Here is a 26,586-nt window from a genome sequence, read left to right on the forward strand (position 1 = left end):
GTGAATGGAGAGTGGGTGGCTTAAGTGGAGGTCATGGTGTCTGCCATCATAGAAAGGTCTGGGTGGATCATGGCAGTGATGAATGATGAATAAACGCAGATAGTCATAACATATATAAGCCAAGGGTGGACACGTGAGGCAGCCAGGTCATCGGCAAGAGACAGGTGAAGCAGGTGAAATTTTGTGATATTGTGAGGTTAACGAATGATATCACTGGTAGAATTCCAGTGTTTTTGGGTGCAACAAGCACACAACGACACATGGGTAAATGCCAAACCAAGAGAAGATTAAGATCCAAGTTCTGGTGGCATGGTAGGGACGTGATGGTGGAGGAGGGAGTGTGTGCCATGAGCGCTGAGTAATAAGTCAATGAGGAGGCAGATTCAGGACATAACTCCCATGGAATTATCAGATCAGATGTGGGAGAAGTTTGTAACTGATTCCCTGGGTCGTATGAGGGGGTTGGGTCTAGAAAATAGGTTTACGATTGCATTGGTGGATTATGCGTGAAGGTGGTTTGATGTTAGGTTTGTGATCAACATAAAAACGTCAACTGTTATACAGTTCATGGAGGTTTTGTCCTTCAGGGAGGGATATCCTAGGATATTAGCGCTGCAGAATAGTGTACAGCTCTTATTGAGGAAAATGCAGGAATATTTAAAAGAGATGGCATTACGAGTTGGATTAGAGAAGTCTTGAGGTGTACTTATGCCCCCTTCCATTACAATTGACGGATGCTTTTGGAAGCGCATAAAAATTAATTAAAAAAGAAACGCTCATTGTTTTTGGACACGAAAGAGTTGAGAGGTGCGATTTCATTAATGACATCTGCAAGAGAGGGTTCAGGCCCACACTTTGTTGGGGAAGAAGTGCCCAACTTTCTTATGGCACCAGGTGCAAAAAGAGTAAACATGTCTTTGTTACAGCTTTTTGGGTTGCCGTAGTGATGCTTTTTGTTGTTTGACTTGGCGTCGAACATGGTCAAATGGCAGTTCAGATTGTAGATTTGCCAGGAGGGAAACGAGCGACAGCTCCACATTGGTCCCATCAAACTTTTATTTTTTAATTCAACTCCTGGCATCAATATTTCGAGCTGTCCTGCAATCCTATAAGCAGCACTGTCTGGGTAGTAGTTGCTTTTGCCCAACACGGAGTTGTATCACTGTAAAAAGCCTCTGTGTAGGTCTCTCATGTTTGCTGTTATAACCGCCGTTTAGCCTGAAATGCAACTCTGAGATTTATCTGCCGAGCCAGGAAAACTGACCATGTTTCTGGTCTGGGGAAGGCGCTAAATGGGCTATTCAATGATGCACGTATCACTATCAAATGAGGCTGTATCATCCCCACGACATTGCTTTCATACATACTAGTATCTTTCTACTTGCGATTGTATCAAAAGCAGGCAGCTACTCGTCCAGGTGCTGTTTTCCATGCCTTACTGACTAGCCATAAGTATGGTGCAGCCCTCTCTGAAGCTGGCTCTGCCCACAGATGCGCCCTTTACAATCCTATGTCATTCGAGGGTGAGGGGCACTGGCGGAGGTGTTGGCATGAACTGGTTGGTGGTAGAAAAATATGCAGAAAAATATGCAATCCGTAAAAGAACATGGATATCCCGTTTGGGGGTGCTATGTTATGACGATACAAACAATAAAGTGTTACTCCGTCCCTACAGTCAAGTGATAATGCATATATGCGCCTTGAAGGTACCGTGCATTGTAAACACAAAAGAGCACCTACCGAAGCTCCTGGAGTGTCTGGTTACTCTTCAAGCTGAGAGCTGTGTTTTTTTTGTCCAATGTACTGATGTTGTTGTCATTCAGCGAAAGTGTTATCAGTCTTTTGTTCTTTCCAAGACCTCTGAATACCTGCACGGCGCCTTCGTTCCCCAGAGCATTGGTCCCCAGACTGCAAGATATACAAAAACACATAAAACAGTAAATACACTAAAACATAATGGTCATCATACAAAATCACACAACATCAACACAGTTCATAAAACCATCTTAAAACAAAAAATATCGAACAAAGGAAGAAGCAACTTTAGAAAATTCATCAAAGTAATTAGCAGACGATCATTAGGGTTTACTAACAAGTTCGACCAGAGCATTTCCCAAGTGAACAAACAGCGAGTGATAAAATAAAGCCTGAAAGCACTCAACAATTAAGTGTTTCAAGGTTTCACAAGTAAGTCTACAGCAACGACACAGACGATCTTCAGACGACATGGAAGACCAACCACCTAAAACAGCATTTGTTTCTGAGCGTTGTAGAGGCATGTTTTAAGATACATTTCTGAGTAGAATTAAAGGGTTTAACATCCAGAGAGAAATGCTCCAACACCTTGTAAGGGAGCAGTCTTTTTCTGTTTTCGATCCAGTCACTTTCAAATAACATCTTTTATACCTTAGCTGGGTTACGCTCTAAAACTAGAGCGTATTTTTAAAACTATTCCATGCAACCATGGCAACTTCTATTTTCATACACCCAACGTAAGTAATCTTTTTCTTGAATATGCCTTCACCCATGGTGGCACACAAGTGGGGATACATGGGAAGCATATTTACAGTGCATGTATGATACATGTATGATGAAAATGCATAGTTATGCATGTAGTCATTTAACGGTGCATGTATAGTGCATATCACTCAACATGCCACTTATGACTATACAAACGCAGTAAGCAGAAAGACGAGCTTCATTATAAAATGTGTACTACTGTATCATGGAAAAAGAAAAACTTCCCCTCCCATCAAAGACAAGCATTGCCAAATCCAACAGTGTGGGCTTTTGTTTAGTATGTGATAGTCACTTGCCTGGTAACAGTATCATTTTACTAGCTGGCCATACGAGTACAACAAATGGAAAATGGTGTGAATACCTGGACATATATTGCATAGCTTGGCAAATACCTATCTGTAAATCCTTTAGGACTGATTTCTGGAATGCTTCAAGAACAGTTTTGAACCCGTGGGTACTCTTTGGTTTCATCTTCAAGTATTCCGTTTGTCTACTTTCTGTTATTTCAATGGAGTAAAAGAAGAGTTTTAGTTTAATTTTCCGAGTTAGTTTAAAGAAATCTATCTTCTCTTTAATTAAAGTACTGTTATGATGAGTAACAAAGGAGATCTCCTTTTGTAGTTTATACCGTTCAAATTTACTCAACTTGTAACTTGAGATATTTACCACTAAGTCTTTCTTGTTGGTACGTTTACTTTTCTCGTTGGATTTTTTCTTTTGGCCTCTTCTGACCTGACGCAGTCTAAAAAAGAGTAAGTCGTGAGTGGTGCACTCGACGATGGTTTTGAGGTACTTGGAAACTGACTGGTATTTTTCGGGTCTCTGGTGGTTTCTTGTTCATTTCTTCTGGGTTATCGACTTCTCCACTCAAATCTTCTGATGAAGATGGTGTTTGATTTAGAGTACCTTTGTTCTTGTTGTATGGTTGTCTCTCTCCCTTTGATAGTTTCCCTTCGGAATTTTCTTATTTTTTTAGACTCAATGGGCCTCATTAGGACTCCGGCGCTAAACAATGGTGCTATTAGCACCATGGTCCATGCGGAGTCCGCCATGGCGGAATGGGGAATTGCCACCCCATCCCGAGGTTGGTGGGGTGGTAATTCCCCATGCCGCCATGGCCCTTCCCCATTCCCATTTTTGCCCCATAGGGCTCAATGGGAATGGGGAAGGCGCTAATTATGGTAGCGCAAATTGTGGCACCGTAATTAGCACCAAGGTCCCTTTGTGGGTCCCTACTTTAACGGCTGGTAAAACCAGCCGTTAAGGTCAGGTCCTGCAAAGGGACTTCGTAATTAGGCGCTAGGTGTTTAACGGCGCCGCGCCTTTTACGGCGCCGTTAAACACTTAGCGCCTGGGTCATAATGAGGCACAATCTCCTTCTTGTAATCATCAAGTTTATTATTGATCTCCTCCAGTAATAGGGATAATTCTTCTTTCGTTATTAGTGATGATAGTGCCTTCTTAGTGGTTTCTAAGTCCACTTCAATTGTTGCAAGGGATTTTGATAACTCTTCAATCATTATGATTATGAGCTCCAATTAACATTTGTTCAATATGAGTCTCCACCTCTTAATGCATTCTGGATTCTCTTTACAGAGTGTAGGTTCTAGGTTTATCCTTAATCCACGTGGGATGTGTTGAGCTCTATAATATTGGGATAATGTTGTAGCATGTAATTTCTGGCTTATTTCACGTCGATTTAATCTTTCAAGTTGGTTTACTATACTAGTTCTTATGTCTTGGCAGTAGAGCAAAGATCTTATCCGTATTTTTAATTAATTTCAATATTCTGGCAGCTTCTTCTTGAGAAAAGGCTAATGTTTCCGCTCTGTAGTTAAAAATTCAATTTTAGAGAATGACATTCTATAATTAAGATAGGCGGTGCAACCTAGAAGAAGTGAATGACTGAGTCATCTCCTAAAGTGAGGTATGAACAGTCTATGATTTTCCACGTATATTAGAAACAGAAAAGCATAGTACACATTATAACAACACAAATTGTCTAATATAGAACATCCTCTTGCAGTCACTGGAAATTCATTGACTTCACTTGTGTATGGCATAGTCCACACATCATTGGAACAGAAATCAGACCCTGCACAGAGCAAAAAAAAACCTTGGTGAGTCTTTATGATAAATGAAATGTGATACTTCTTGATTGAATGAAGTGGTCCACTAGTGGGACACAGCGATTTGTTAGCGACTTGTCCCGCTGGTGACCACATATTTATAAACATCAGTAGCATAAGTAACGCAGTGCTTTTACCCACAGAATTAGTATGTGAACATTATTGACAGATTGAAAGACCACCGTAGTTGGCCCACTCGTTCTTCTAAGGTTAGTGCACTAGTGCCTATTTATCCTCTAATTAGTATGAAGAAGGAATATGAACTCATAGTTACTGTATTTAAACAGTATTACTTTGATTTATATTCACAGAATAGAATTAAACCCAATAACTTTACCTGAAGAAGGGCGCGAGAGCCCGAAACGTGTAGTAGCATATAGGTGACACATCAATACAATCAAAAACAATCCCTATCGAGATATATGGATGGTCAATACCCAAGGAATGTATATTGTTTTGAATGTCTGTATGTAATGAAAAAATGCCTTTTTGATGTATATGAACAATTTTGTTATTTGGAAGTGAATTTGAATTCCTATTGATTTGTAATTTTACTATAAAATCCTCTTTTGAAGAAACAAATAGCCTATTTTGTGAAAGTTGAGAGAAAAAAATCCAACACTTATATTGTTTATAGTGTGCCCTTGTTTGTCCCCCGTTTCACTTCGAGGGATCCGCTCTTATCCTGAGCTGATAGCTGCCCTGGTGGACTACCAGACTGATTATGAAACTCTTGATGATGGGGGATGCAATCAATGAGGACAACACCCCTGGGGTTGTTACTGAACCTATGTCTGGGATTGCCACCTCTCCTGCTGCCCCTATTTCTAAACCCCGCACTGCTCTTGAGGGGTAAGCCCTGAAGATTGAACTTTTAAAATTGGAGATACAACGAGAACAGTTAGCCTTTCAATACAAAAAGTTGAAAACAGAAGCAGAGTTGAAGAAAGAGGAGTTGGCACAGCAAGTGATACTCAAAGATAGGGACACTGAGCATCAGAAAATCCAGCTATAGAAAGCTAGAGTGGAGACCTCAGCGAAACCAGTTGAGTGTCAGGTCCCCTGCCACCAAGTTTATGAAAGATTTGGTTGGTGTGTATGCGGAGGGTTCAGATATCCTCCAATGGATTGAAGCATTTGAAATGACTTGTGGAATCCATGATGTTGATAAAAGAGATTGGGCTAATTGTTCAGTAGAGTGCCTCAGACTGGTTATGACTATATTCTGAAACTGAGTGTGGAAGAAAGGGGTCAGTATGAGTGCATGAAATCTGCTTTGATTGGCAAGTTTGGCAAGACACCGACCCAATACCTTAAAAGGTTCAGGGAATTTAAGAAACAAGAGAATGTGTCTTGGATTGACTGGGTGAGTGCTGCGCACATGAACATGATGGGGTGGATTGATGGAAGCCTGTTCACCAGAGCTGCGTCAGTATGTTGCTGACCAGAACATTTTAGATCCCTTTAAACTGGCCACGCTGGTTGACCAGTGGGTCTCCCACAGGGTGTCCCCTAAGGAACCCAGTGGGAAGGACAAGGATAAAGAAAAGGGGGCCTCTCAGAAGTCTGAGGAGTCCCAAAAGCAGTCACAGTCGAGTAAACCAAAACCTTCCTCTCCTAAGACCCAAAAATCTAGTGAGGATAAGTCCTATGTGGCTGGGAGTAAGAGTAGTGATCCGCCTGCTGCAAGGAAGCCTTCTAGTGGCTCCAGTACTGTACCCTGCATTCCCGGCACTTGTTGAGCTGTGGGGTTCTGGACCACAAGAAGAGTGACCCTAAGTGTAAAGGTAAGGCACTTGCAGTCCAGGCTGTCGGCCTGACCCACCCTTCCCCCATATCTGAGGAGGAGGCCACTGTCCTCCCAGTCCTCTACAGGAATCACATCCGGTGCTCCTGTAGAGATTTCCCTAGTGTCGCTTGGGGCCTGGGACCAGTACGCAGAAGTACTGGCTACAATCCCACAGAACAGCTGTAGGTTTTTTAGCAGTGTCCCCTTGTAACGCTCACCTGGTATCCACGGGGACGTCACTCAGCCTGTTCTGACCTCTTACAACCTCACACCCTTCCCTGGAGGCTTTTCGACTGGAGACTGGGCCTGAAACACAGGATTGGTAGAGTTTAACTCCCTATTGTCTCTGTGTGCTTGAACACCTTTTCCCCGGCGTCCAACCCTTCCCTTTGATCCACAGCTCACCTTGTTTTCTTGGATAGTGTGCTCTCTGTCCTGCTTTAAGCGCAGGGGCGCGTTGATTGATGCGGGCTCATTGCTGACTAGTTACTTCACTGGCAAGAATCCGACAGGTAAGTATAATGAGTCTTTTGAACAGTTCTCTAACTCCGTTCCTTTCCTTCCTTAGATGATGGCCGGCGTCTGGGGATGGCGGCGTGCTGCTGAGATGAGTAGCGCTGAAGGTGAGTGAGAGCGTGATGCGCGATGCACCCCTTTCGTATTTGCATTGAACTGAGTTCTTTTTCTGTGTCTTTTAGGTGCCGCAACGTTTTTAGCGTGGATGCCGGTTATGAAGAACAAATGCGGTGGGTAAACGCAGTATGCAGTGCCTCTATATGTTTCCACGCTAACCTGGAGTGTCTTTTCCCTCTTGCAGATGGTTGAGAAGTTCCGGAGACAGAGTTCCCCCAGAGCGGCTGGGATTCAGGTAAGCGTTTGAAGCTCATACAGTATTTAAAAATAAGCGAAGATTTGCAGTTCTTTTCCCTTTTCCTTGGGAAGCGGCGTGCCGGGATGGGAATGACACCGCCGAAGATGCCCGCAGAACAGAAGTAGCGATGAATTATGGGCAGAAGCGCTGCAAGGTAAGGCTGTTCCTAACGGTGTTCTTGTTCTTGCAGAAGCTGAGCGCAGAAGAAAGATGCAGGCCTACTGGAGACGCTGCAGGTGCAGAAAACGCAAAGCATGTTTCTCAGCCTGGGTGTGGCTTTAAATAGTCTCTGGATATCCCAGGTGTCTCTGGGCTGAACCACACCCAAAATACTAGACCGCACATGCAGTTCTGGGAACCAAAATATGTGGGGGCATCCATCTTGTCCCCATCAATGCACTACAAGTCCAATCCCCAATGTTATCCTATGGGAGTGAGTGAGTCTGGTGCCACAAGCGCCAAGTCTGACTCCAAGTGGGTCTTTGGAGGGATGGAGAGGCCCTTGAGGGCCATGTAGTTGATTGTGGCCTGGCTCCAGCCTGATATCTTGGAGGACTGGGGACATGAGGGGCAGGAATCATGACACCCCTTGAATGGCCAGCCTTCTACTGGTTTGAGAGAAACTGGGGAAAGCATGACAGTGGTGGGCAGGACCCTGCTCATGCCAGAGGACTATGTAGGTGCACCTCTGAAAACTACCAGGTTAGCTGGTGGGCCTCCCAAATTATTGCCTGCAGCCTTAGTCACCATTACGATTGGAGACAAGACAGCAAAGCTTCCTGTTCTGGTTCAGGACAATGTACCTGCTAACATTTTGCTAGGCAATGATTTGGTGGAAATGGGGATGATCGCGGATGGTCTACACAGGTCTGCTGCGGCAGTCACCCGATCACATGTCATGCCGGGTACGGTTGAGAGTCCGGTACCCAAGCCGAAGGGGAGACCCAAGGCACGAAGAAGGAAGAGTAAGAAGGTCAACTCGGCGAAGTGGGCTCCTTCTCTTTTGGCTGCTTCTGCAACACCCACTGGATTCATGCTCCGGGCGGGCTGGGTCCAGTGGTAAACCCGAACTCAACTCATGAGGGAGAAGAACCAGAAGACCCTCCTGCAGGAGAGGTGCTCAACCCAGAGAACCCCCCCGACCTTCAATGCCTGCTGGCTGAAGGGGGGCCCTCTAGAGGTGACTTCTATAAGGGACAGAGAGAGTCTCTCGAGGGTCTGAGGAGGAACTTCTGGATTTATTGGGAGGTTGAACTCCTTTGTAGTGAGCCCACTAAGCCTCAACCTGGTGCCCTCAAGAGGTTGGTGGTACCCCAGGTTTACAGGGCCTTCCTACTGCAGTTGGCACATGAGGCGCACTTGGCTGGTCATCTTGGTACCAAGAAGACTAAGCAGAGACTCTCGGCCCATTTCTACTGGCCCTGGATGGGAGTAAAAGTGGAGTCCCACTGCAAGAATTGTCCCACTTGTCAATTGTCTGGCAAGACTGGAGGCAGTGTCGTTTCCCCGCTGCAGCCATTGCCAGTGGTGGGCACACCATTTGAGAGGGTGGACACCGACATTGTTCATCCTGGTCTTGGTAGATCATGCCACCAGGTACCCCTAGGCTATACCTCTTCGGACTGTTACTGCCAAGGTGGTTGCCAGGGCGCTACTGGCCATTTTTACCATAATTGGATTCCCTAAAGAGGTAGTCTGTATCAGAGGATCCAACTTCATGTCGAGTTAAATGAAAACGATGTGGAAAGAGTGTGGAGTAACCTACAAGTTCTCACCCTCTTACCACCCCCAGACCAATGGTCTGGTTGAGAGATTTAATAAAACTCTCAACGGCATGCTGGGTGCTTTGGAAAAGCCCCTAAGGAGGAAATGAGATCTCCTCCTGCTATGCTTGCTGTTCGCTTACAGAGAAGTACCTCAAGAGGGTTTTGGTTTCAGCCCCTTTGATTTGCTCTTCGTACATCCCGTGAGGGGGCCCTTGCCTTGATCAGAGAAGGTTTGGAAGCCACCCCTCCAGGTCATGCCAAGCAAGTGGGGGACTATGCGCTAGGCCTCAGACGGAGGATGACTGTTAAGGAGAATTTTTCTATATGGCTAATCCCTTACCTAGTGAGTCACTCAGCAGCTTTGCTGGATTTCTGAGGTTTATTTGTTTCCACCTGGTAAGAATGTGAACCTTATTTCCCACTCTTACATGTGTTTTGCCATGTGTATTTCTACTTTTGTGTGACCTTGGGCTCTGGAGCCACACCACTCCATGAGCCCAACGTTTTGTGTGTGTTACGCCGCACCTTCAGTGCAGTGACACAGGGTTGTCTCTAAGACTTCACACTGACTCCCTTTTTCTGGGGCTGACTACTGTCCCCCAGAATCAGGTAAAGTTGCCATTTACTTTATGTAGTCATTTAACCTACAGACCCAGTACACCACATTTTACATGGAGTATTGAAAAGGGTTAACTCTGATCCCTTTTTGTCTGCACCTCCTGGAGCATTGTTTCACTCCCTTAACACTAAGACTTGGCTGGTGGCAGTGGTATCTACCCTAACTTTTCTACCGCGATTATAGTATAAACGTGGTACTGTTTTAAGGCTATTGTGTTAGCCTCATAAACCAGCTTGACCAAATATATTTTATTTTGGCTCCGGTCGAGTTTATTCGCCATTTCTTTCTGTTAACATCCTTCTTGTGTTTTACTTTGTGCGGCAAACCAGTTTTGCGAAGAAGCCCTCCTTTGGCGTCTGGGTGTCTAGGTGGGCTGAATGTGAGGGAAGGGTTTAGTAACTCCCTGCACAGGGTCTTCTTGGAGACCCAAGTCGCTCTTTGTGTCCATTGGCTGAGGTGGTGGTCCGGGCTGGACAACCCCCCCGCTGTGTGATTGACAGCCAGGCTGTGTGAATGGAGGATTTTGGCATAAAAGGCAGGACTCTCGGGCTGGAAGTCAGAGTCGCCACTGGAACTACAAGAACTGAAGAGAAGCGGAGAAGAAGACTGCTGCTGCAACTCCCGAGTCCCGGTAAAGCCCTGCTGCAGTCCTGAGCTATCTACCCTTCAATGACAGAGAAGATCTAGTCCGGAGTCTTCTTCCCTTGAGCCTGGTGGGACCAACCAGCTCACCTTTCTACAGCCAGAGAATCCTCTCCTGGGTCGAAATCGCTGCACGAAGCTGTAGTGGTCAGGATAGCCATCAGAAGAGCCCTCTCCTGTTTTAAAGGAGCACACCTTTTATTCACTGTTGCTTTACTGCTGCTGGCCTCATCCCTGGGTAGTGAAGATCGCTCCAGACGTCCTCCTTCTTGTCCCCACGACTGAAGCTTCAGGAACCGTGAGTCTGCAGGAACTACCAGGAACAACTGCCGTTGCACCAGCTTTCTTCATTCGAATAAGGTAATGTGTCCTTTGGTCGTTCTCGACGTCCGAACTTGAGGAATCGTGGTGAACCCCCTTTTTCTTGCAAAAGGCTTGTCCTTTCTTCCTTCCCTCTTATAACTTTTGCTTTGCTTTGACAATATCCAAGTACTCCTAGCAACGTTAATCTCGAACTGTTCTAATCGTATGATCTTCGCCAACAGAGCCCGGCTCAATTTGACACTAGCGCAGGCCTATTGACTTTATCTGTCTCTTAGAACACGTCTTCTGATTTGAGTGCCTTGACAAAAGTATTGTCTATGATTTTTATCCCCTATTCTTTGGTTTTTATGCAATGTGCTAAATGTGTTTTGATTACGGTTTTGATTACGGTTACAATTTTTCCCACGGGTGCGCTTTTCTTTCGTAAGACCGAACTGTCATTACTGTCAAAAGGTGAGCGCTGCTTAAACCCCGGTAACATCTTTTTTTTCACAACACCGGTCTGTCAAATTCCAATGTACTTACCTTGAATTGACCTGTAGTATATTTAGAGTGTGGCTTTGTTTAATAGAAGTGAAGTGTTTTGTGAACAGATGGTTTAAAAATAAATGTACTTATATTTTTTTTAACCAGAAACCTTGAATCAGTGTTTGTTTGAGTCACAGTAATTGTAGTCCTTTGTGTAATCCCTGTTACTGCTCATTTGCTCTTGAGATAAGTCTGGCTGCACTGCTACTGCTACCACTATACCTGCGTAGTACAGGCTTGTACCAAAGGTGACATTGTACTACCACTTGTAGACTTAATTGTCTGTAGTGTTCCCTAAGGGTACTGCAGAGGATTCTGCCTAACACTGGTTTACACCGGTGGGATTTTTAAGCATAGAGATTACACTTAGAGTATTGCTATTACCTTGGGTCAACTAACCACAAGGCTAAACACCACAGAAATCTATTAACTGAAAAATCATGTCTAATATTGAAAACTACAGTGGGGAGAGCCTCCTAAACTACACTGCTGAGGTTTTGAGAACCATGTGTAGCGAACAGAGCCTCTCTGGTAAAGGAAAATAATCTGAACTGGTTGCTAAATTATTGGGAAAATAAAGTCTGGAGAGTGGGTCAGAAGGACCTACCCCACCAGCAAATGTGGATAATGATGTTTCTGATTCTGAGAGTGTTGGATTAGAAGAAGTAGTTGCGTCTTTGTTAGGAGGCCCTACAACTCACTTGCCTGCTCAGAAACCACAACATTTGTCCACAGGAACCCCAATAGGTTACACACTCACTCCTGAATTTATTGCACTTGTTAAAATGAGACTTGAGTTGGAAGTGAAACGTATTGATGCACAAACTGCCATGACACATCAAGAATTAAGGCTCAGAGAAATGGAGATGGCTCATGCTTTAGAGATGAAGAAATTGTTTGTAGAATATGCTTCTCTCCCAGGATCTTCTAGGTCTTCCAGTCCTAAGAGACCTTGTATGCCAAAGGAAATGATTGGTATGTATGAGACTAAACTTGATGTTTTGGATTGGTTAGCAATGTTTGAATACAATCATGGGATTCAGGGTATCTCAGGGAATCAGTTGATTCCTTGGCTTTTCTCTAGGCTCCCCCCTGTTGCAAGTGATGCTGTAATGGAGTTGGGGGAGGTGGATACACAGTATTATGAGTGTGTGAAGCTAGCTTTAATAGCTAGATTTGGAAAGACCTCTTCTCAGTACCTTAAGCAGTTTAGGACCCTCGAAAAGCATGATGGTACCCCTTGGGCTACCTGGGTGTGCGAATGTTTGAAAAACGTGGATGGTTGGGTTAAGGGTTACAAAGTGAACACTTATGAAGGATGGAGGAATCTTGTTATGTTGGAGTCAATTTATGATGCCTGCTCTCCTGAACTTAGACAGCACTTGGCTGATTCAAAGGAGATAGATCCTAAGAAGTTAGCTAAGGCTGCTGACTTGTGGGTTGCCAACAGGGCTACTCACAAGGATTCTGGGGCAACTCAGAAGAAGGAAGAGGGAAAGCAGCCAAAGAAAGATAACAAGGAGTATTCCAATAATTCCAATCCAAAAAGGGCCCCAAACAGAACCAGGGTAAACCACAAGGGAAACCAAATCAGGCTAATGTACCATCTGGTGCTAAACCAGGTGGAGGTCAGAGTAAGCCTCCATTCAATAGGACATTTGGTAATTTTTTTTGTTTGTGAAGCTACTGACTCTGTGAAAGGGGATCCCAGATGTAAGGGTAAACCTTCAGGTGTCCACACTGTCTCCTTAGCCTTCTCCCAGGTGGAAGAAGTACCTATGACCAGTGGAAACTTTCAGTTGCTGGCTGATGAACCCATGAGAGTCTCAGCTAGTGTTTCTTTAGTGTCCTTGGGTCTTTGGGAACAACAAAACCTAGATGTCTATAACTCAATGCCAGATAATACTAAAGAGTATTATAAAGATAGTGTTCTTGTGAATGGTCAGGAGACCCCTGCCATCAGAGACACTGGGTCCAGCATTACTGTGGTTGATGAATGTTTTTCCAAGGTAGAGGATGTTGTTAAGGCACCCAAATACCTAACCAAGTTAGCTGGAGGCCTTGTGCAAATGGTTCCCCAGTTACCAGCTCTCATCCGGTGCAATGACATGACTGTCAGAATACCTGTTAGTGTGCAGAGTGAAGTATCTGGGGGAGTTCTCTGGGTAATGACCTGAAAACTCTTGGAGTTGTGTCTAGTACCTCCAGACCTCCCAGTAAGAGGAAGCAGGAGCTCACAAGGTCTGCCAGGGAAAGAACCTTGAAAGGCTCCCTGGGGACTTGATAGAAGAAACTATCACCCCAAGTCCACAGGATTTACTGCTATTGCAAGACAAAAAGAGACAAAGGGGAAACCCAAGTCTACCAGCAAGAAAACAGCAAGCACCCCTGTGCCCACAAGGACATCACCGAGACTGTCCAAAGTCACACCTGTGACTCCTCCACCAGCTGAGGCTGAGTGTGAGGTCCAACCCTGTATGGTTCAACCAGAAACTGAGGATTCAGATCTAGAAGAAGATCTTTCTCTGGTTGGGGATCTGGACCCAGTTGAACATCCTGAGCTGCAGTCTTTACTGGCAGAAGGTGGACCGAACAGGGCAGACTTCAGGAGAGAACAAAGAGAGTGTCCTACTCTTGAAGGTATTCGCCTACAGGCAGGTTCTCAGCTCGATGGAAAAGAGCCTGGGAAGTATAGGTTGCACTGGGAAGATGGCCTCTTCTACAGTGAACCGACTGAGTCAACCCCTGGAGACTGTAAAAGACTTGTAGTACCTCTAGTGAACCGACTCCAGTTCCTACAGTTAGCCCACAAGATACCTTTGGCTGGTCACTTAAGTTTTAAGAAGACCAAGGAAAGACTCTCACTTTACTACTACTGGCCTAAAATGGATTCAGAAGTAGACAAATTCCATAGGAGCTTTCACACTTGCCAAACCTCTGGCAAGAGTGGAGCCAAGAATGTGGCACCCTTGGTGCCTCTCCCAGTGGTGGGAGTTCCTTTTAAGAGGGTCGGAATCGACATTGTTGGTCCTCTTGATCCTCCCACATCTTCAGGTAACAGGTTTATCCTGGTAGTAGTGGACCATGCTACTAGATATCCTGAAGCAATACCTATGAGGACTGTTACGGCTCAGGCTGTGGCTAAGACCCTACTTGGTATTTTTACGAAAGTAGGTTATCCTAAGGAAGTGATATCTGACAAGGGATCCCATTTTATGTCCCATTACATGCAAGCCATGTGGAAAAACTGTGGAATCACTTACAAGTTCTCTACTGCCTACCATCGACAAATAAATGGACTGGTGGAGAGGTTTAACAGAACTATGAAGAGCATGATAGGTGCTTTAGAAGAACCCCTTAAAAGAAAGTGGGACCTTCTACTGCCATGCCTTCTCTTTGCATATAGAGAAGTTCTTCAGGGGGGAGTAGGTTACAGTCACTTTGAACTTCTCTATGGCCACCCAGTCAGGGTCCATTGGCCCTGATTAAGGAAGGGTTGGAGAGTGTTCCTTCCCCCGAGCCAGTCAGAGTACTGACTATGTGATAGGTCTCCGGAGGAGAATGTCACACATGATGGCAGAGGCAAGTGATAACTTGAAAGCTGGTCAAGCATTGGATTGACTAGAAGGCTAACATGGTTGAGTTTACTCAAGACCAGCTTGTTCTTGTTATGTTGCCTACAAGGCAGAGGGCCTTGAAGGACAAGTGGATAGGACCCTTCAAAGTTGTGGGTAAACTTGGAGAGGTGAACTATCTGGTGGACTTCGGCAATCCTAAGGAGGCTCCCAAAGACTTTCACACCAACCGTTTAAAGGCTTATGTCTCTAGACCTGAAATAGGAGCTTTGCTTCGAGCTTCAGCTCAGGAGTAGGAGGAGAGTGAACCTCTGCCTGAATGTCATCTGCCGACGCTCATTGCACCTGCCTCTTCGCTGGCGGCTCCTCGGCAGGGGGCCGAGTTGACATTCCGCCACGTTCCTTCCCCTGCATAGATTGCAGGTCTAGAGGTTTTTCAACATGTCGAATGCTGGGAGGTAGTGTCAGCAGTCGTCGCGTTGCAACCCCCTTGCTGTGCGTTTTCGCTCTCTTTGGGTTTATGCGCTAGTTTTCTCTCTCTCCACGGCCTATTCTGCCCGTGCTTTTGTTTTCTGGCTCGCCCTGCTCGCGGGCCGTCTCCTCTCTTCCTTTCCTCCTACACTATTCTACTTTTCTCCCGCTTCTGCTCGCCTTTCTCCCCCGCGGCTCCTGCTTCCTCCCTCCGCTGGCTGGCCGCGGGCGCCCGCCTGTTTTCTCGGCAGCCTCTCTCTCCTGCTGGCAGTATACTCTTTCTCTGCTCTCCGCTCAGCTCTGCCTTTCGTCTCATGTGGACGGTTTGTACTTGAGGGTGCTTCCAGTGGCATTATATTCTTGCGGTACCCATTCCGCTTACGCACCTGCTGCAGCCTGCTTCTGACAACTTACTTACTCTCAAGAACTCCGTCAGTATCAAGCTCCTGGACTTCTGTCAATGCATTATGGCAATCCATCTCGCCGGAAGGGTTTTTTCCGCCGGTAACAGCTTTTTCCCTTCTGCACGGTCTGATTGCGGAAAGGGGGCCCCCAGGACTGCTGTTTACTAGCATTCACTGTGGCTTCCTCCCGAGACAAGCATTACACACACAAGAAGGAAAAGGATTACCTGTCTCATCGACAGCTACATTTGGAGGACTTAGAATCAGGTGAGGAGAGTGGGGAGGAAAGAGGGTTGGAAGATAATACAGAAGAGGACAGATTGCAACGCCCACCAATAAAGATGTCAGCTGAAGAGCAGATTCAAGAATTATGGAAAGCAATCCAAAGCATGTCTCAAGAGCTCCAGACCGTAAAAGCAGAGAATGTTGTTCTTAAACAATTGATTTCGACACGTGAACCTCCATCACCAGAACTACCTGTTATGGCACTCTCTACAGGAACATTTGATGGCACCCCCAAGAGGGTCAAGGAGTTCTTGGAGGCTTGCATCGTGTATTTCACCTTCAGGCCTCGTTTGTTTGCCACTGACCAGACGAAGATCGGGTTTATTATCTCTAACATGACCGGCAACGCTCTGACATGGGTCACTCTGCTGGTTACCAGTGCCAACCTGATACTACAGGATTTTTCAGGATTCCAAACCTTATTAAAACAAACCTTTGAAAGGCCTGAACTGACATATACCGCCTGTCAAGATCTGTTGGATATCCGCCAGGGATCTTCTGAAGTTCTGACGTACATATCAGAGTTCAAGACATTGGCGGCAGGAGCCGGATGGTGGGAGCAAGCCCAATACGCCATTTTCCGGCGAGGCCTCAAAGAGGAAATAAAGGATGAACTCGCCAGAGCTACCCGACCACCATCTTTCTCAGACTTATTGTCCGCTGCTTTGCAAATTAAATATCGCCTACAGGAACGGTGTTTGGAACGTCGTAGACATCGAGAGACAGTCTATCCCGCTGAACCTGCCTCCTCCTCTTCTACTCCCTCTTCTTCTTCCCACCTTCCTGAAGAACCCATGCAGATTGGAGCCACAAGGGGACCTTTGTCTGCAGCGGAAAGAAGGACGAGAAAAGAGAAGGTACTATGTGCCTATTGTGGCTCGGATCAACACCTTCTCAAAAAATGCTCCAAACTTCCTCAGAAAATGCAGGGAAACGGACTCCCTCGGCGCCAGTACGGACCTGGTTCTGAGGGGCTTCTGGTACGACTTGCAGTCCCTATGTTTCTCTCTCAATATCGGCTCCCAGTATCCAGGAAGACTCTAGACTCATGGTCCTCCCTGTACTCATCAACGTCTATGGAAGGTTAGTTGAGTGCCTTGCACTCTTGGATTGTGGTGCGGCAGGGAACTTCGTGGATACCCTATGGGTCAAACAGGTGGGCCTTCGCAGACTACCTCGCATTGAAGATCAAAAGGTGGAGGGAGTGGACGGTTCTCCCCTCTCTTCAGGACCCATTACTCACACTACTGAGGAACTTCCAGTGACCATCTTCCAACACTGCGAGAATATCAAGTTTGACACAATACGAGCTGCCCATTTCCCGGTTATTCTCGGTATCACGTGGCTGAGGAAGCATAACCCGTACATTAAATGGGCGGATAATCAATTAAACTTCTGCTCCTCATACTGCACACTCCATTGTTTTTCCAGCAGAAGTGATTTCCAGACTATGACAGTGTTGGCCAAGGAGCAGACCGGTGTGCATGCTTTACCAATGTACTGCTCTCCCTACCAGGAAGTGTTCATTGAAAGAAAGCCAGCAACCTTGCTTCCTCATATGCCAGAGGATTGTACCATTGACTTAGAACCTAACGCACTGGTCCCGTTTGGGAGGATGTTTTCCCTGACGCAAACTGAAAAACAAGTTTTGCGGAACTATCTTGATGTCAATATGCAGAATGGGCTTATACAACCTTCTAAGTCCCCAGCTGGAGCTTCTTTGTTTTTCATAAAGAAAAGAGATTCAACTGAACTGCGTCCCTGTATAGACTACCGAGATCTCAACAAGGTGACAATCCGGGACCGATACCCCATGCCATTAATACACGAGATAATTGAAGCAGATCAAGGAGCACGCATGTTCACTAAACTGGATCAGAGAAATGCTTACCATTTATTGCTGATTGCACAAGGGGACGAATGGAAGACAGCCTTCCGTACCCCCTTTGGGCTGTATGAGTATAAGGTCATGCCTTTTGGCTTGGTGAACTCACCAGCAGCATTTCAAAGGTTCATGGACCGGATGTTTTCAGACTTGTTGTCAGTCTCTGTTATAATCTATCTAGACGACATTTTGATATTTTCTGCCACTCAGGAGGACCACCGGACGCATGTACAACAGGTATTGGAAAGGCTTAATGACAATCAGATTCTAGTCAAACCTGAAAAGTGTGTTTTTGCTGAAACTTCTGTTCCCTATTTGGGATACATTCAATCTAAAGAAGGCATTGCTATGGATCCGGGCAAGGTGACGCCCATTCTCGATTAGTCCTCTCCGTCTAATGTCAAAGAGGTACAAAGATTCCTTGGACTTTCCAACTTCTATCGCAGTTTCATCCCTAACTTTTCTGAGATCGTTCTCCCCATAACTCGACTGCTCAAAAAAGAGGTTAGTCCCTTCCGCTGGACCGAAGAAGCTTTAATGGTCTCAAAAACCTCTTCTGTTCAGCTCCCATCCTGCGCCATCCCAACCAGACCAGACAATTTATTGTGGAGACAGACGCTTCCGCTATGGCTATCAGAGCTGTTCTATTACAGTCTTTTGATGACTTGGAACACCCCATAGCATATCTTTCCAAGACGCTGTCTCCTAGCCAACTTAACTATTTGGTCCTGGAAAAGGAGTTGTTGGCAATAAAACAGGCCTGCGAGGTCTGGCAACACCTATTGATGGGAGCAAGGCACAAGGTTATAATCAGAACGGATCACAAGAACTTGAAGGCCCTACAAACTATGGAATGTGTCAACTCCAGGCAGGCTCGATGGTCCTATTTTTTTTCCCAATACGATTTACAAATCACGTACCTACCTGCCACCAATAATAAGCTAGCGGATGCTCTATCTCGGAAGGATTCCATACTTGAAGCGAAGGTGCAAGTGAGAGAACCAATGTTCCACAGAAACAAAATCTTAGCTCTAGTCAATACCTTTTTCCAGGAAATACGGTCCGGGTTAACTTCTGAAAGATCAGGTCTGCAACTCCAAAGGAAAAAGCCTTATACGGAGAAGGAAGGTCTATTATACCTGAACAATCGCCTGTATATTCCTGCTGGTCCTCTGCGACGGAAGATCATTGGCTGGTGTCACGATGCACTCACCGCCGGCCATCGTGGAACGTTCAACACCACTTAACTGGTTGCTCGATCTTTTTTCTGGCCGGATCTCAAGAAGGACGTAGGAGAATACCTGCGTGCGTGTCCGGTTTGTGCCATGACTAAATCTCTCCCCGGCAAGCCCTTAGGCCTTCTCACCCAACCGGAAATGCTTACATGTCCGTGGGGTCTGGTTTCTACAGATTTCATCGTCGAACTCCCTGTTTCCAACTCCTGCACGTGCATCATGGTGACCATTGATACCATGACCAAATTGGCTCATTTTTCCCATTACCTGGTCTACCTACCGCCACGGAGATGGCTGAGGTTTTTGGCCAGGATATCTTTAGACTTCATGGTCTTCCAGATAAGATCATTTCGGATCAGGGCAGCCAATGCATCTCCAAGTTTTGGAAGGCTCTTTGTTCTTGTCTGGGCATGGAACGAGCCCTTTCATCTGGCTTTCACCCCCAAACCAATGGTCAGACGGAGTGCCTCAATGCCACGTTGGAGCAATATCTGAGATGTTATAGCAACCACCTCCAGGATAATTGGGTAGCTTTGCTCCCCACGGCTGAGTTCACGTATAACAACTCTAATCATTCTGCCATTGGTCAATCTCCCTTCTTTTGCACTTATGGTGTACATCCCAGTGTCTTTCTCCCTTTAGTGCCGTTGCCTACTAACTCCCTGACAGCAGAAGGAGTCCTGCAATCTATACTGGAAGCTCACGCCACGGCCAGACAGTGTTTGAAGGAAAGTCGGAGATGCAATAAGGCTCAGGCCGATAAACACTGCAGGCCTTGTCCGGATTGGAAGGAGGGAGACAAGGTGTGATTATCCAACAGGTTCCTACCCCGCTGGGTGCATCCCTCTAAACTTTCTCCTCGTTTCTTGGGGCCCTTTCCTATCCTTTCTAAGATCAACCGTGTCTCCTTTAGGCTTAAACTGCCCCCTCAATTGGGTCGCACCTATCCTGTCTTCCATGCCTCCCTTCTCAAGCCTTTTTTCCCTGACTCCTACCAGAGACCCATACCTACCCAACAGCATTCTAAAGAGGCAAGCTCTGATGAATATGAGGTCTCTGCTATTCGGGATTCTAGATATTAGCGAGGGAGATTGGAGTACTTGATCTCATGGAAGGGGTATCCAAGGTCGGAGGACTCTTGGGAACCAGATTCCTACATCCACGCGCCCAGATTGCTTACACGTTTCCATTCTCATTTTCCCTACAAACCTGGGGTGCCTGGATCTGGAGGGGGGCATACTGTCATCCGCCGACACTCTTGGCGCCTGCTTCCGCCCTGGCGGCTCCTCGGCAGGAGGCGGAGTTGACAATCCGCCACGTTCCTTCCCCTGCATAGATTGCCGGTCTAGAGGTTTTTCAACATGGCAACCGTTGGGAGGTACTTAGCTCCGCTTCCCTCAGCGGTCGTGGCGTTGCAACCCCCTTGCTTTGCGTTTTCGCTCTCTTTGGGTTTATGCGCTAGTTTTCTCTATCTCTGAGGCCTATTCTGCCTGTGCTTTTGGTTTCTGGCTCGCCCTGCTCGCGGGCTGTCTCCTCTCTTCCTTTCCTCCTACGCTATCCTACTTTTCTTCCGCTGCTGCTCGCCTTTCTCCCAAGCCGGCAGCCTCTCTCTCCTGCCGGCAGCATACTCTTTCTCTGCTCTCCGCTCAGCTCTGCCTTTCGTCTCATGTGGACGGTTTGTACTTGAGGGTGCTTCCAGCGGCATTACATTCCTGCAGTACCCATTCCGCTGACGCACCTGCTGCAGCCTGCTTCTGACAACTTACTTACTCTCAAGAACTTCGACAGTATCAAGCTCCTGGACTTCTGTCAGTGCATTATGGCAATCCAACTCGCTGGAAGGGTTTTTTCCGCCGGTAACGGCTTTTTCCCTTCTGCACGTTCTGATCGCGGGAAGGGGGCCCCAGGACTGCTGTTTACTAGCATTCACTGTGGTTTCCTCCCGAGACAGGCATTACACACACAAGAAGGAAAAGGATTACCTGTCTCATCGACAGCTACAATTGGAGGACTTAGAATCAGGTGAGGAGAGTGGGGAGGAAAGAGGGTTGGAAGATAATATAGAAGAGAACAGACCTCTTCAGAGGCTTACCTTTAGATGAGAAAGTGGAAGGAGTTAATCTCTCTTCCAGTCTAACATCTGACCAGCAGGATGAGTGCAAATTACTGTTGAATCAGTTTGCATCGTTGTTCTCACTTTCACCAGGCTTGACCCCTTGGGGCCAGCATGATATACTCACTGGTGACTGTTTGCCTGTGAAAAGCAGGGGGTATAGAATGTCAGACAATGTCAGAACCCACATAAGGACTGAGGTCAACAAGATGCTTGATCTCGGGGTTATAGAACCCTCTACTAGTCCATGGTCTAGCCCAGTTGTGCTTGTACCAAAAGCAGGATCCAAAGAGTTGAAATTCTGTGTGGACTATAGATCTTTAAATGCAGTCACATAGACTGATGCCCATCTTTTACCTAGGACAGATGAGATGGTGGATAAACTTGGTGCAGCCAAGTACCTCAGCACATTTGACCTAACCTCAGGCTATTGGCAAATAGCTCTGACAGACCATGCCAAGGAGAAAACTGCATTCTCCACCCCATCAGGCCTCTACCAGTTTAAGGTAATGCCTTTTGGACTAAAGAATGCACCTGCTACATTTCAGAGGATGGTCAATCAAGTTCTGAATGGGATGGAGGACTTCTGCATGGCATACTTGGATGACATTGCAGTGTTCAGCCTACATGAAAAGAACATATTCATCACCTAGGGTATGTTTTGCAGGCTCTTGAGCAGGCCCATCTGACCATAAAGGCAAGTAAATGTCAAATTGGTCAGAGCAAAGTGGTCTACCTTGGACATGAGGTAGGAGGAGGTGAAATAAGGCCACTGCCTGGCAAGGTACAGGCTGTACAAAACTGGGCCACCCCTACTACTCAAACCCAAGTGAGAACCCTCCTAGGTCTCACTGGGTACTACAGGAACTTCATAGAGAACTATGGGTCCATAGCTTCTCCATTGAATGTTATCTCGTCTCCACAATTTCCTAAGAAAATCAGATGGAATGAGGAGTGCACTCAAGCCTTTGAAGGCCTGAAGAAGGCCCGTTGTCAAGCTCCAGTCCTAAGAGCTCCTGACTAACACCAACCCTTCATTGTACAAACTGATGCTTCAAATGCAGGTATAGGTGCAGTCCTTAGTCAACTGGATGAGAAAGATAGGGAACATCCCATTTGTTGCATCAGCAGGAAGTTCCTGAGACAAGGTGGGCAACAATATAACGCAAATGTTTTGCTATTGTGTGGGCACTGAAGAAGTTTAGACCATACTTCTATGGATCTACTTTCATTATACAGACTGACCACCAACCCTTGATATGGCTGATGCAAATGAAAGGGGAAAACACTAAACTACTAAGATGGCCAATCTGCCTGCAAGAGTTTGATTTTACCATTGAGCACAGAGCAGGAAGTCACCACCAAAATGCTGATGGTCTCTCTAGGATGTTTATAACCGGGATCCTCCTGTTCCTTAGTCTGGAGGATGGGGGGGGCGAGTGCTAGGGAGAATTATCCTATATGGCTAATTTCCCTTACCTAGTGAGTCCCTCAGGAGCTTTGCTGGATTTCTGGGGTTTATTTTGTTCCACCTGGTAAGAGTGGTAACCTTTTTTCCCACTCTTACATGTGTTTTGCCATGTGTATTTCTACTTTTGTGTGACCTTAGGCTCTGGAGCCACACCACTCCATGAGCCCAACTTTTTGTGTGTGTTACACCGCACCTTCAGTGCAGTGACACAGGGTTGTCTCTAAGACTTCCCACTGACTCCATTTTTCTGGGGCTGACTACTGTTCCCCAGAATCAGGTAAAGTTGCCATTTACTTTATGTAGTCATTTAACCTACAGACCCAGTACACCCCAACTTACCCGGAGTATTGGAAAGGGTTAACTCTGATCCCTTTTTGTCTGTACCTCCTGGAGCCTTGTTTCGCTCCCTTAACACTAAGACTTGGCTGGTGGCAGTGGTATCTACCCTAACTTTTCTACCGTGATAATAGTATAAACGTGGTACTGTTTTAAGGCTATTGTGTTAGCCTCGAACATAAACTCGCTGACCAAATATATTTTATTTGGACTCCGGTCGAGTTTATTCGCCATTTCTTTGTGTTAAAATCCTTCTTGTGTTTTACTTTGCACGGCAAACCAGGTTTGCCTTCTTTGTTCGCCGTCCTTTGGCGGGCTTCTGCGACGAAGCCCTCCTTTGGCGTCTGGGTCTCTAGGTGGGCTGAATGTGAGGGAGGGGTTTAGTAACCCCGTGCACAGGGTCTCCTTGGAGACCCAAGTTGCGCTTTGTGTCCATTGGCTGAGGTGGTTGTCCGGGCTGGACAACCCCCCTGCTGTGTGATTGACAGCCAGGCTTTGTGAATGGGGGATGTTGGCATAAAAGGCAGGACTCGGGCTGGAAGTCAGAGTCGCCACTGGAACTACAAGAACCAAAGAGAAGCAGAGAAGAAGACGGCTGCTGCAACTCCTGAGTCCCGGTGAAGCCCTGCTGCAGTCCTGAGCTATCTACCCTTCAACGACAGAGAAGATCCAGTCCCGAGTCTTCTTCCCTTGAGCCTGGTAGGACCAATATCCAAGTACTCCTGGCAACGTTAATCTCAAACTGTTCTAATCGTGTGATCTTCGCTAACAGAGCCCGGCTCCATTTGACACTGGCGCAGGCCTATTGACTTTATCTGTCTCTTAGAACACGACTTCTGATTTGAGTGCCTTGACAAAAGTATTGCCTATGATTGTTATCCCCTATTCTTTGGCTTTTATTCAATGTGCTAAATGTCTTTTGACTACTGTTACAATTCTTTCCGCGGGTGCGCTTTTCTTTCGTAAGACCGAACTGTCATTACTTTCAAAAAGTGAACGCTGCTTAAACCCAGGTAACGTCTTTTGTTTCACAACACTGGTCTGTCAAATCCCAATGTACTTACCTTGGATTGACCTGAACCAAAGGAATTGGTTGTGTGTAGTATATTTAGAGTGTGGTTTTTTTTAATAGAAGTGAAGTGTTTTGTGAACAGATGGTTTAAAAATAAATGTACTTATATTTTTTTTTAACCAGAAACCTTGAATCAGTGTTTGTTTGAGTCACAGTAATTGTAGTCCTTTGTGTAATCCCTGTTACTGCTCATTTGCTCTTGAGATAAGTCTGGCTGCTCCGCTACTGCTACCCTACAACTGTGTAGTACAGGCTTGTACCAAAGGTGAAATTGTACTACCACTTGTAGACTTATTTGTCTGTAGTGTTCCCTAAGGGTACTGTAGAGGATTCTGCCTAACAATGACACAGATGATAGGCCAGGCGACACCGAACCTTAAGGCCAGCCAGGAATTGAATAAGTACTGGCATGACCTTAAAGAATCACATGTGGGTTGGACTCCAGGAAAGGAGATCCTTGTGATGGAGCTTACCAAGCCTCAAGCCTTGGCAGACAAATGGACTGGACCCTTCAGGATCATCTCCAAGATGTGCAAAGTCAATTGTTTGGTTGACATGGGAGTCCCTGGGGTAGCCCCTCAGGTATTTGACAGCAACAGGCTCAAGCCTTTCCATAGGCGAGCAGAAGTTTCATACCTCTTGCTAGCCTCAGAGCAAGAAGAGGATGAGAGTGAGCCTCTTCCTAATTTGCTGCATAGCAACCCTCAGGATGGCTCAGTGGAGGAAGTGCATCTCTCTCCAGATCTGACGACTGAGCAATAGAGGGCCTGCAGGGCTTTGCTCTGGCAGAATGTACCTCTGTTCTCACTGATGCCATGCCGTACCCTGTGGTGTAGGCACGAAATTGACAGTGGTGATAGTGTGCCTGTCAAAAGCAGGTGCTACCGTATGTCAGACACAGTTAAGAACCACATCCAGGCTGAGGTCGCCAAGATGTTGGATCTGGGTTTTATCAAACCCTCAACCAGTCCCTGGTCCAGCCCAGTGGTCCTTGTCCCCAAGGCAAGTTCGCAGACACGGCACCAAGGATTGGCGGTTCTGTGTGGACTACTGAGGAGTCAATGCCGTCACCAAATCTGATGTGCACCCATTGCCCAGGGCTGATGAGCTTGTGGACACCATAGGTGCTGCTAAATTTGTGAGCAGCTTTGACCTTATCTCAGGCTATTGGCAAATAGCTCTGACGGACCATGCCAAGGGAAAGACTGCGTTCTCAACACCTGAGGGGCTCTACCAGTTTAGAGGCATGCCTTTTGTGTTCAAAAACGCACCTGCCACCTTCCAAAGATTAGTCAACCATGCCCTCAGTGGGTTGGAGGCCTTTTGTGTGGACTACTTAGATGACATTGCTGTCTACAGTTCCACCTGGGAGGAGCATTTGACTCTTTTGGATAAAGTGTTGCAGGCATAGACGAGGGCTAACCTCACTATCAAGGCCAGCAAGTGCCAGATAGCTCAGGGGAAAGTCATGTATCTTGGGCATGAGGTAGGAGGGGGACAAATCCAACCTCTCCCTAGTAAGGTACAGGATGTACATGACTGGGAGACTCCCACTACTCAAACCCAGATGAGAGACGTTTTGGGCCTCACCTGGTATTACTGCAACTTCATGGTGGACTATGTAACCATAGCAGTCCATCTGACATCTCTGACTTCACCCAAACGACCGAGGAAGGTTAATTGTACAGAAGACTGGCAGAAGGCCTCTACTGGCTTGAAGAAAAGTCTGTGTAGGGCACCTTAGTTGTGTGCGCCTGATTACAGCAAACCCTTTATCGTTCAAACTGATGCCTGCGACACCGGAATTGGAGCTGTCTTGTCCCAGTTAGATGACAAAGGAAGAGAACATCCGATCATATTCATCAGTAGACAACTCATGGGTAGAGAACTTAGGTGGGCTACTGTTGAAAAGGAATGTTTTAGCATAGTTTGGAGCCTTAGGCATTTTAGACCCTACCTTACATAAAGGTAAATACATACGCAAGGCCCAGGTGAGCTACTGTGATGTTGAGAATGGAGGTACGCGATACACAGGGGCAGCAAGAGAATGGATAATGTGTACCGTTAGCCTCAGAACATAGGGAAAAGTACACGTGCGTGTGTGCAGAGGCAAATCCCCCACCAAAACAAGAAGCTTGCACTGTGACAGTAGCGGACAGATTGCGTTGCTCCCCCAAGATCTCCAAAGTCCACACGTCCATCCGCTCCAATTCGCCAGTACGTTTTGATGTTCTCCTATGCACTACTTAATCCCGAATGTGAACGCCAACGCCCCATGTGTGTCGTGTGACTTACGCGATGAGCCCCTTTAGAGGTAAGTGGCAAGCCCGTGGCAGCAAGGCAGTGGGCTGTCAACTTCACTGCCAGAGAAGTTGATATCCTGGGCATGTCCTTGGGCATTATGATGCCCTCTTCCACGGCCCAACGCAAGTCGGCAAGGGAGGACGGAAGCTGATCTGGGACCAGATCATGGATGCCATCAATGCGGAGGGGGTGGCATCCCGTTACTATCACCACGTGCACAAGCGCTGAGAGGGCCTCAAATCCAGGA

The 26,586-nt window shown here is 46.5% G+C and overlaps 1 protein-coding gene across 1 annotated transcript in view; it reads right to left on the reverse strand.

Annotated features, from left to right (window-relative positions):
- Nucleotides 1-26,586, reverse strand: part of LOC138514709 (NLR family CARD domain-containing protein 3-like) — a 526,974-nt gene that overhangs the window by 207,436 nt on the left and 292,952 nt on the right. Inside the window, exon 3 of the mRNA XM_069630113.1 lies at nt 1,741-1,908. Coding sequence (XP_069486214.1) covers nt 1,741-1,908 — 168 coding nt within the window. The remainder of the gene's footprint in view (nt 1-1,740; nt 1,909-26,586) is intronic.

The sequence above is a fragment of the Ambystoma mexicanum genome, chromosome 12, assembly GCF_040938575.1.
Source record: "Ambystoma mexicanum isolate Mex_15411 chromosome 12, UKY_AmexF1_1, whole genome shotgun sequence".
In the NCBI taxonomy this organism is placed as follows: domain Eukaryota; kingdom Metazoa; phylum Chordata; class Amphibia; order Caudata; family Ambystomatidae; genus Ambystoma; species Ambystoma mexicanum.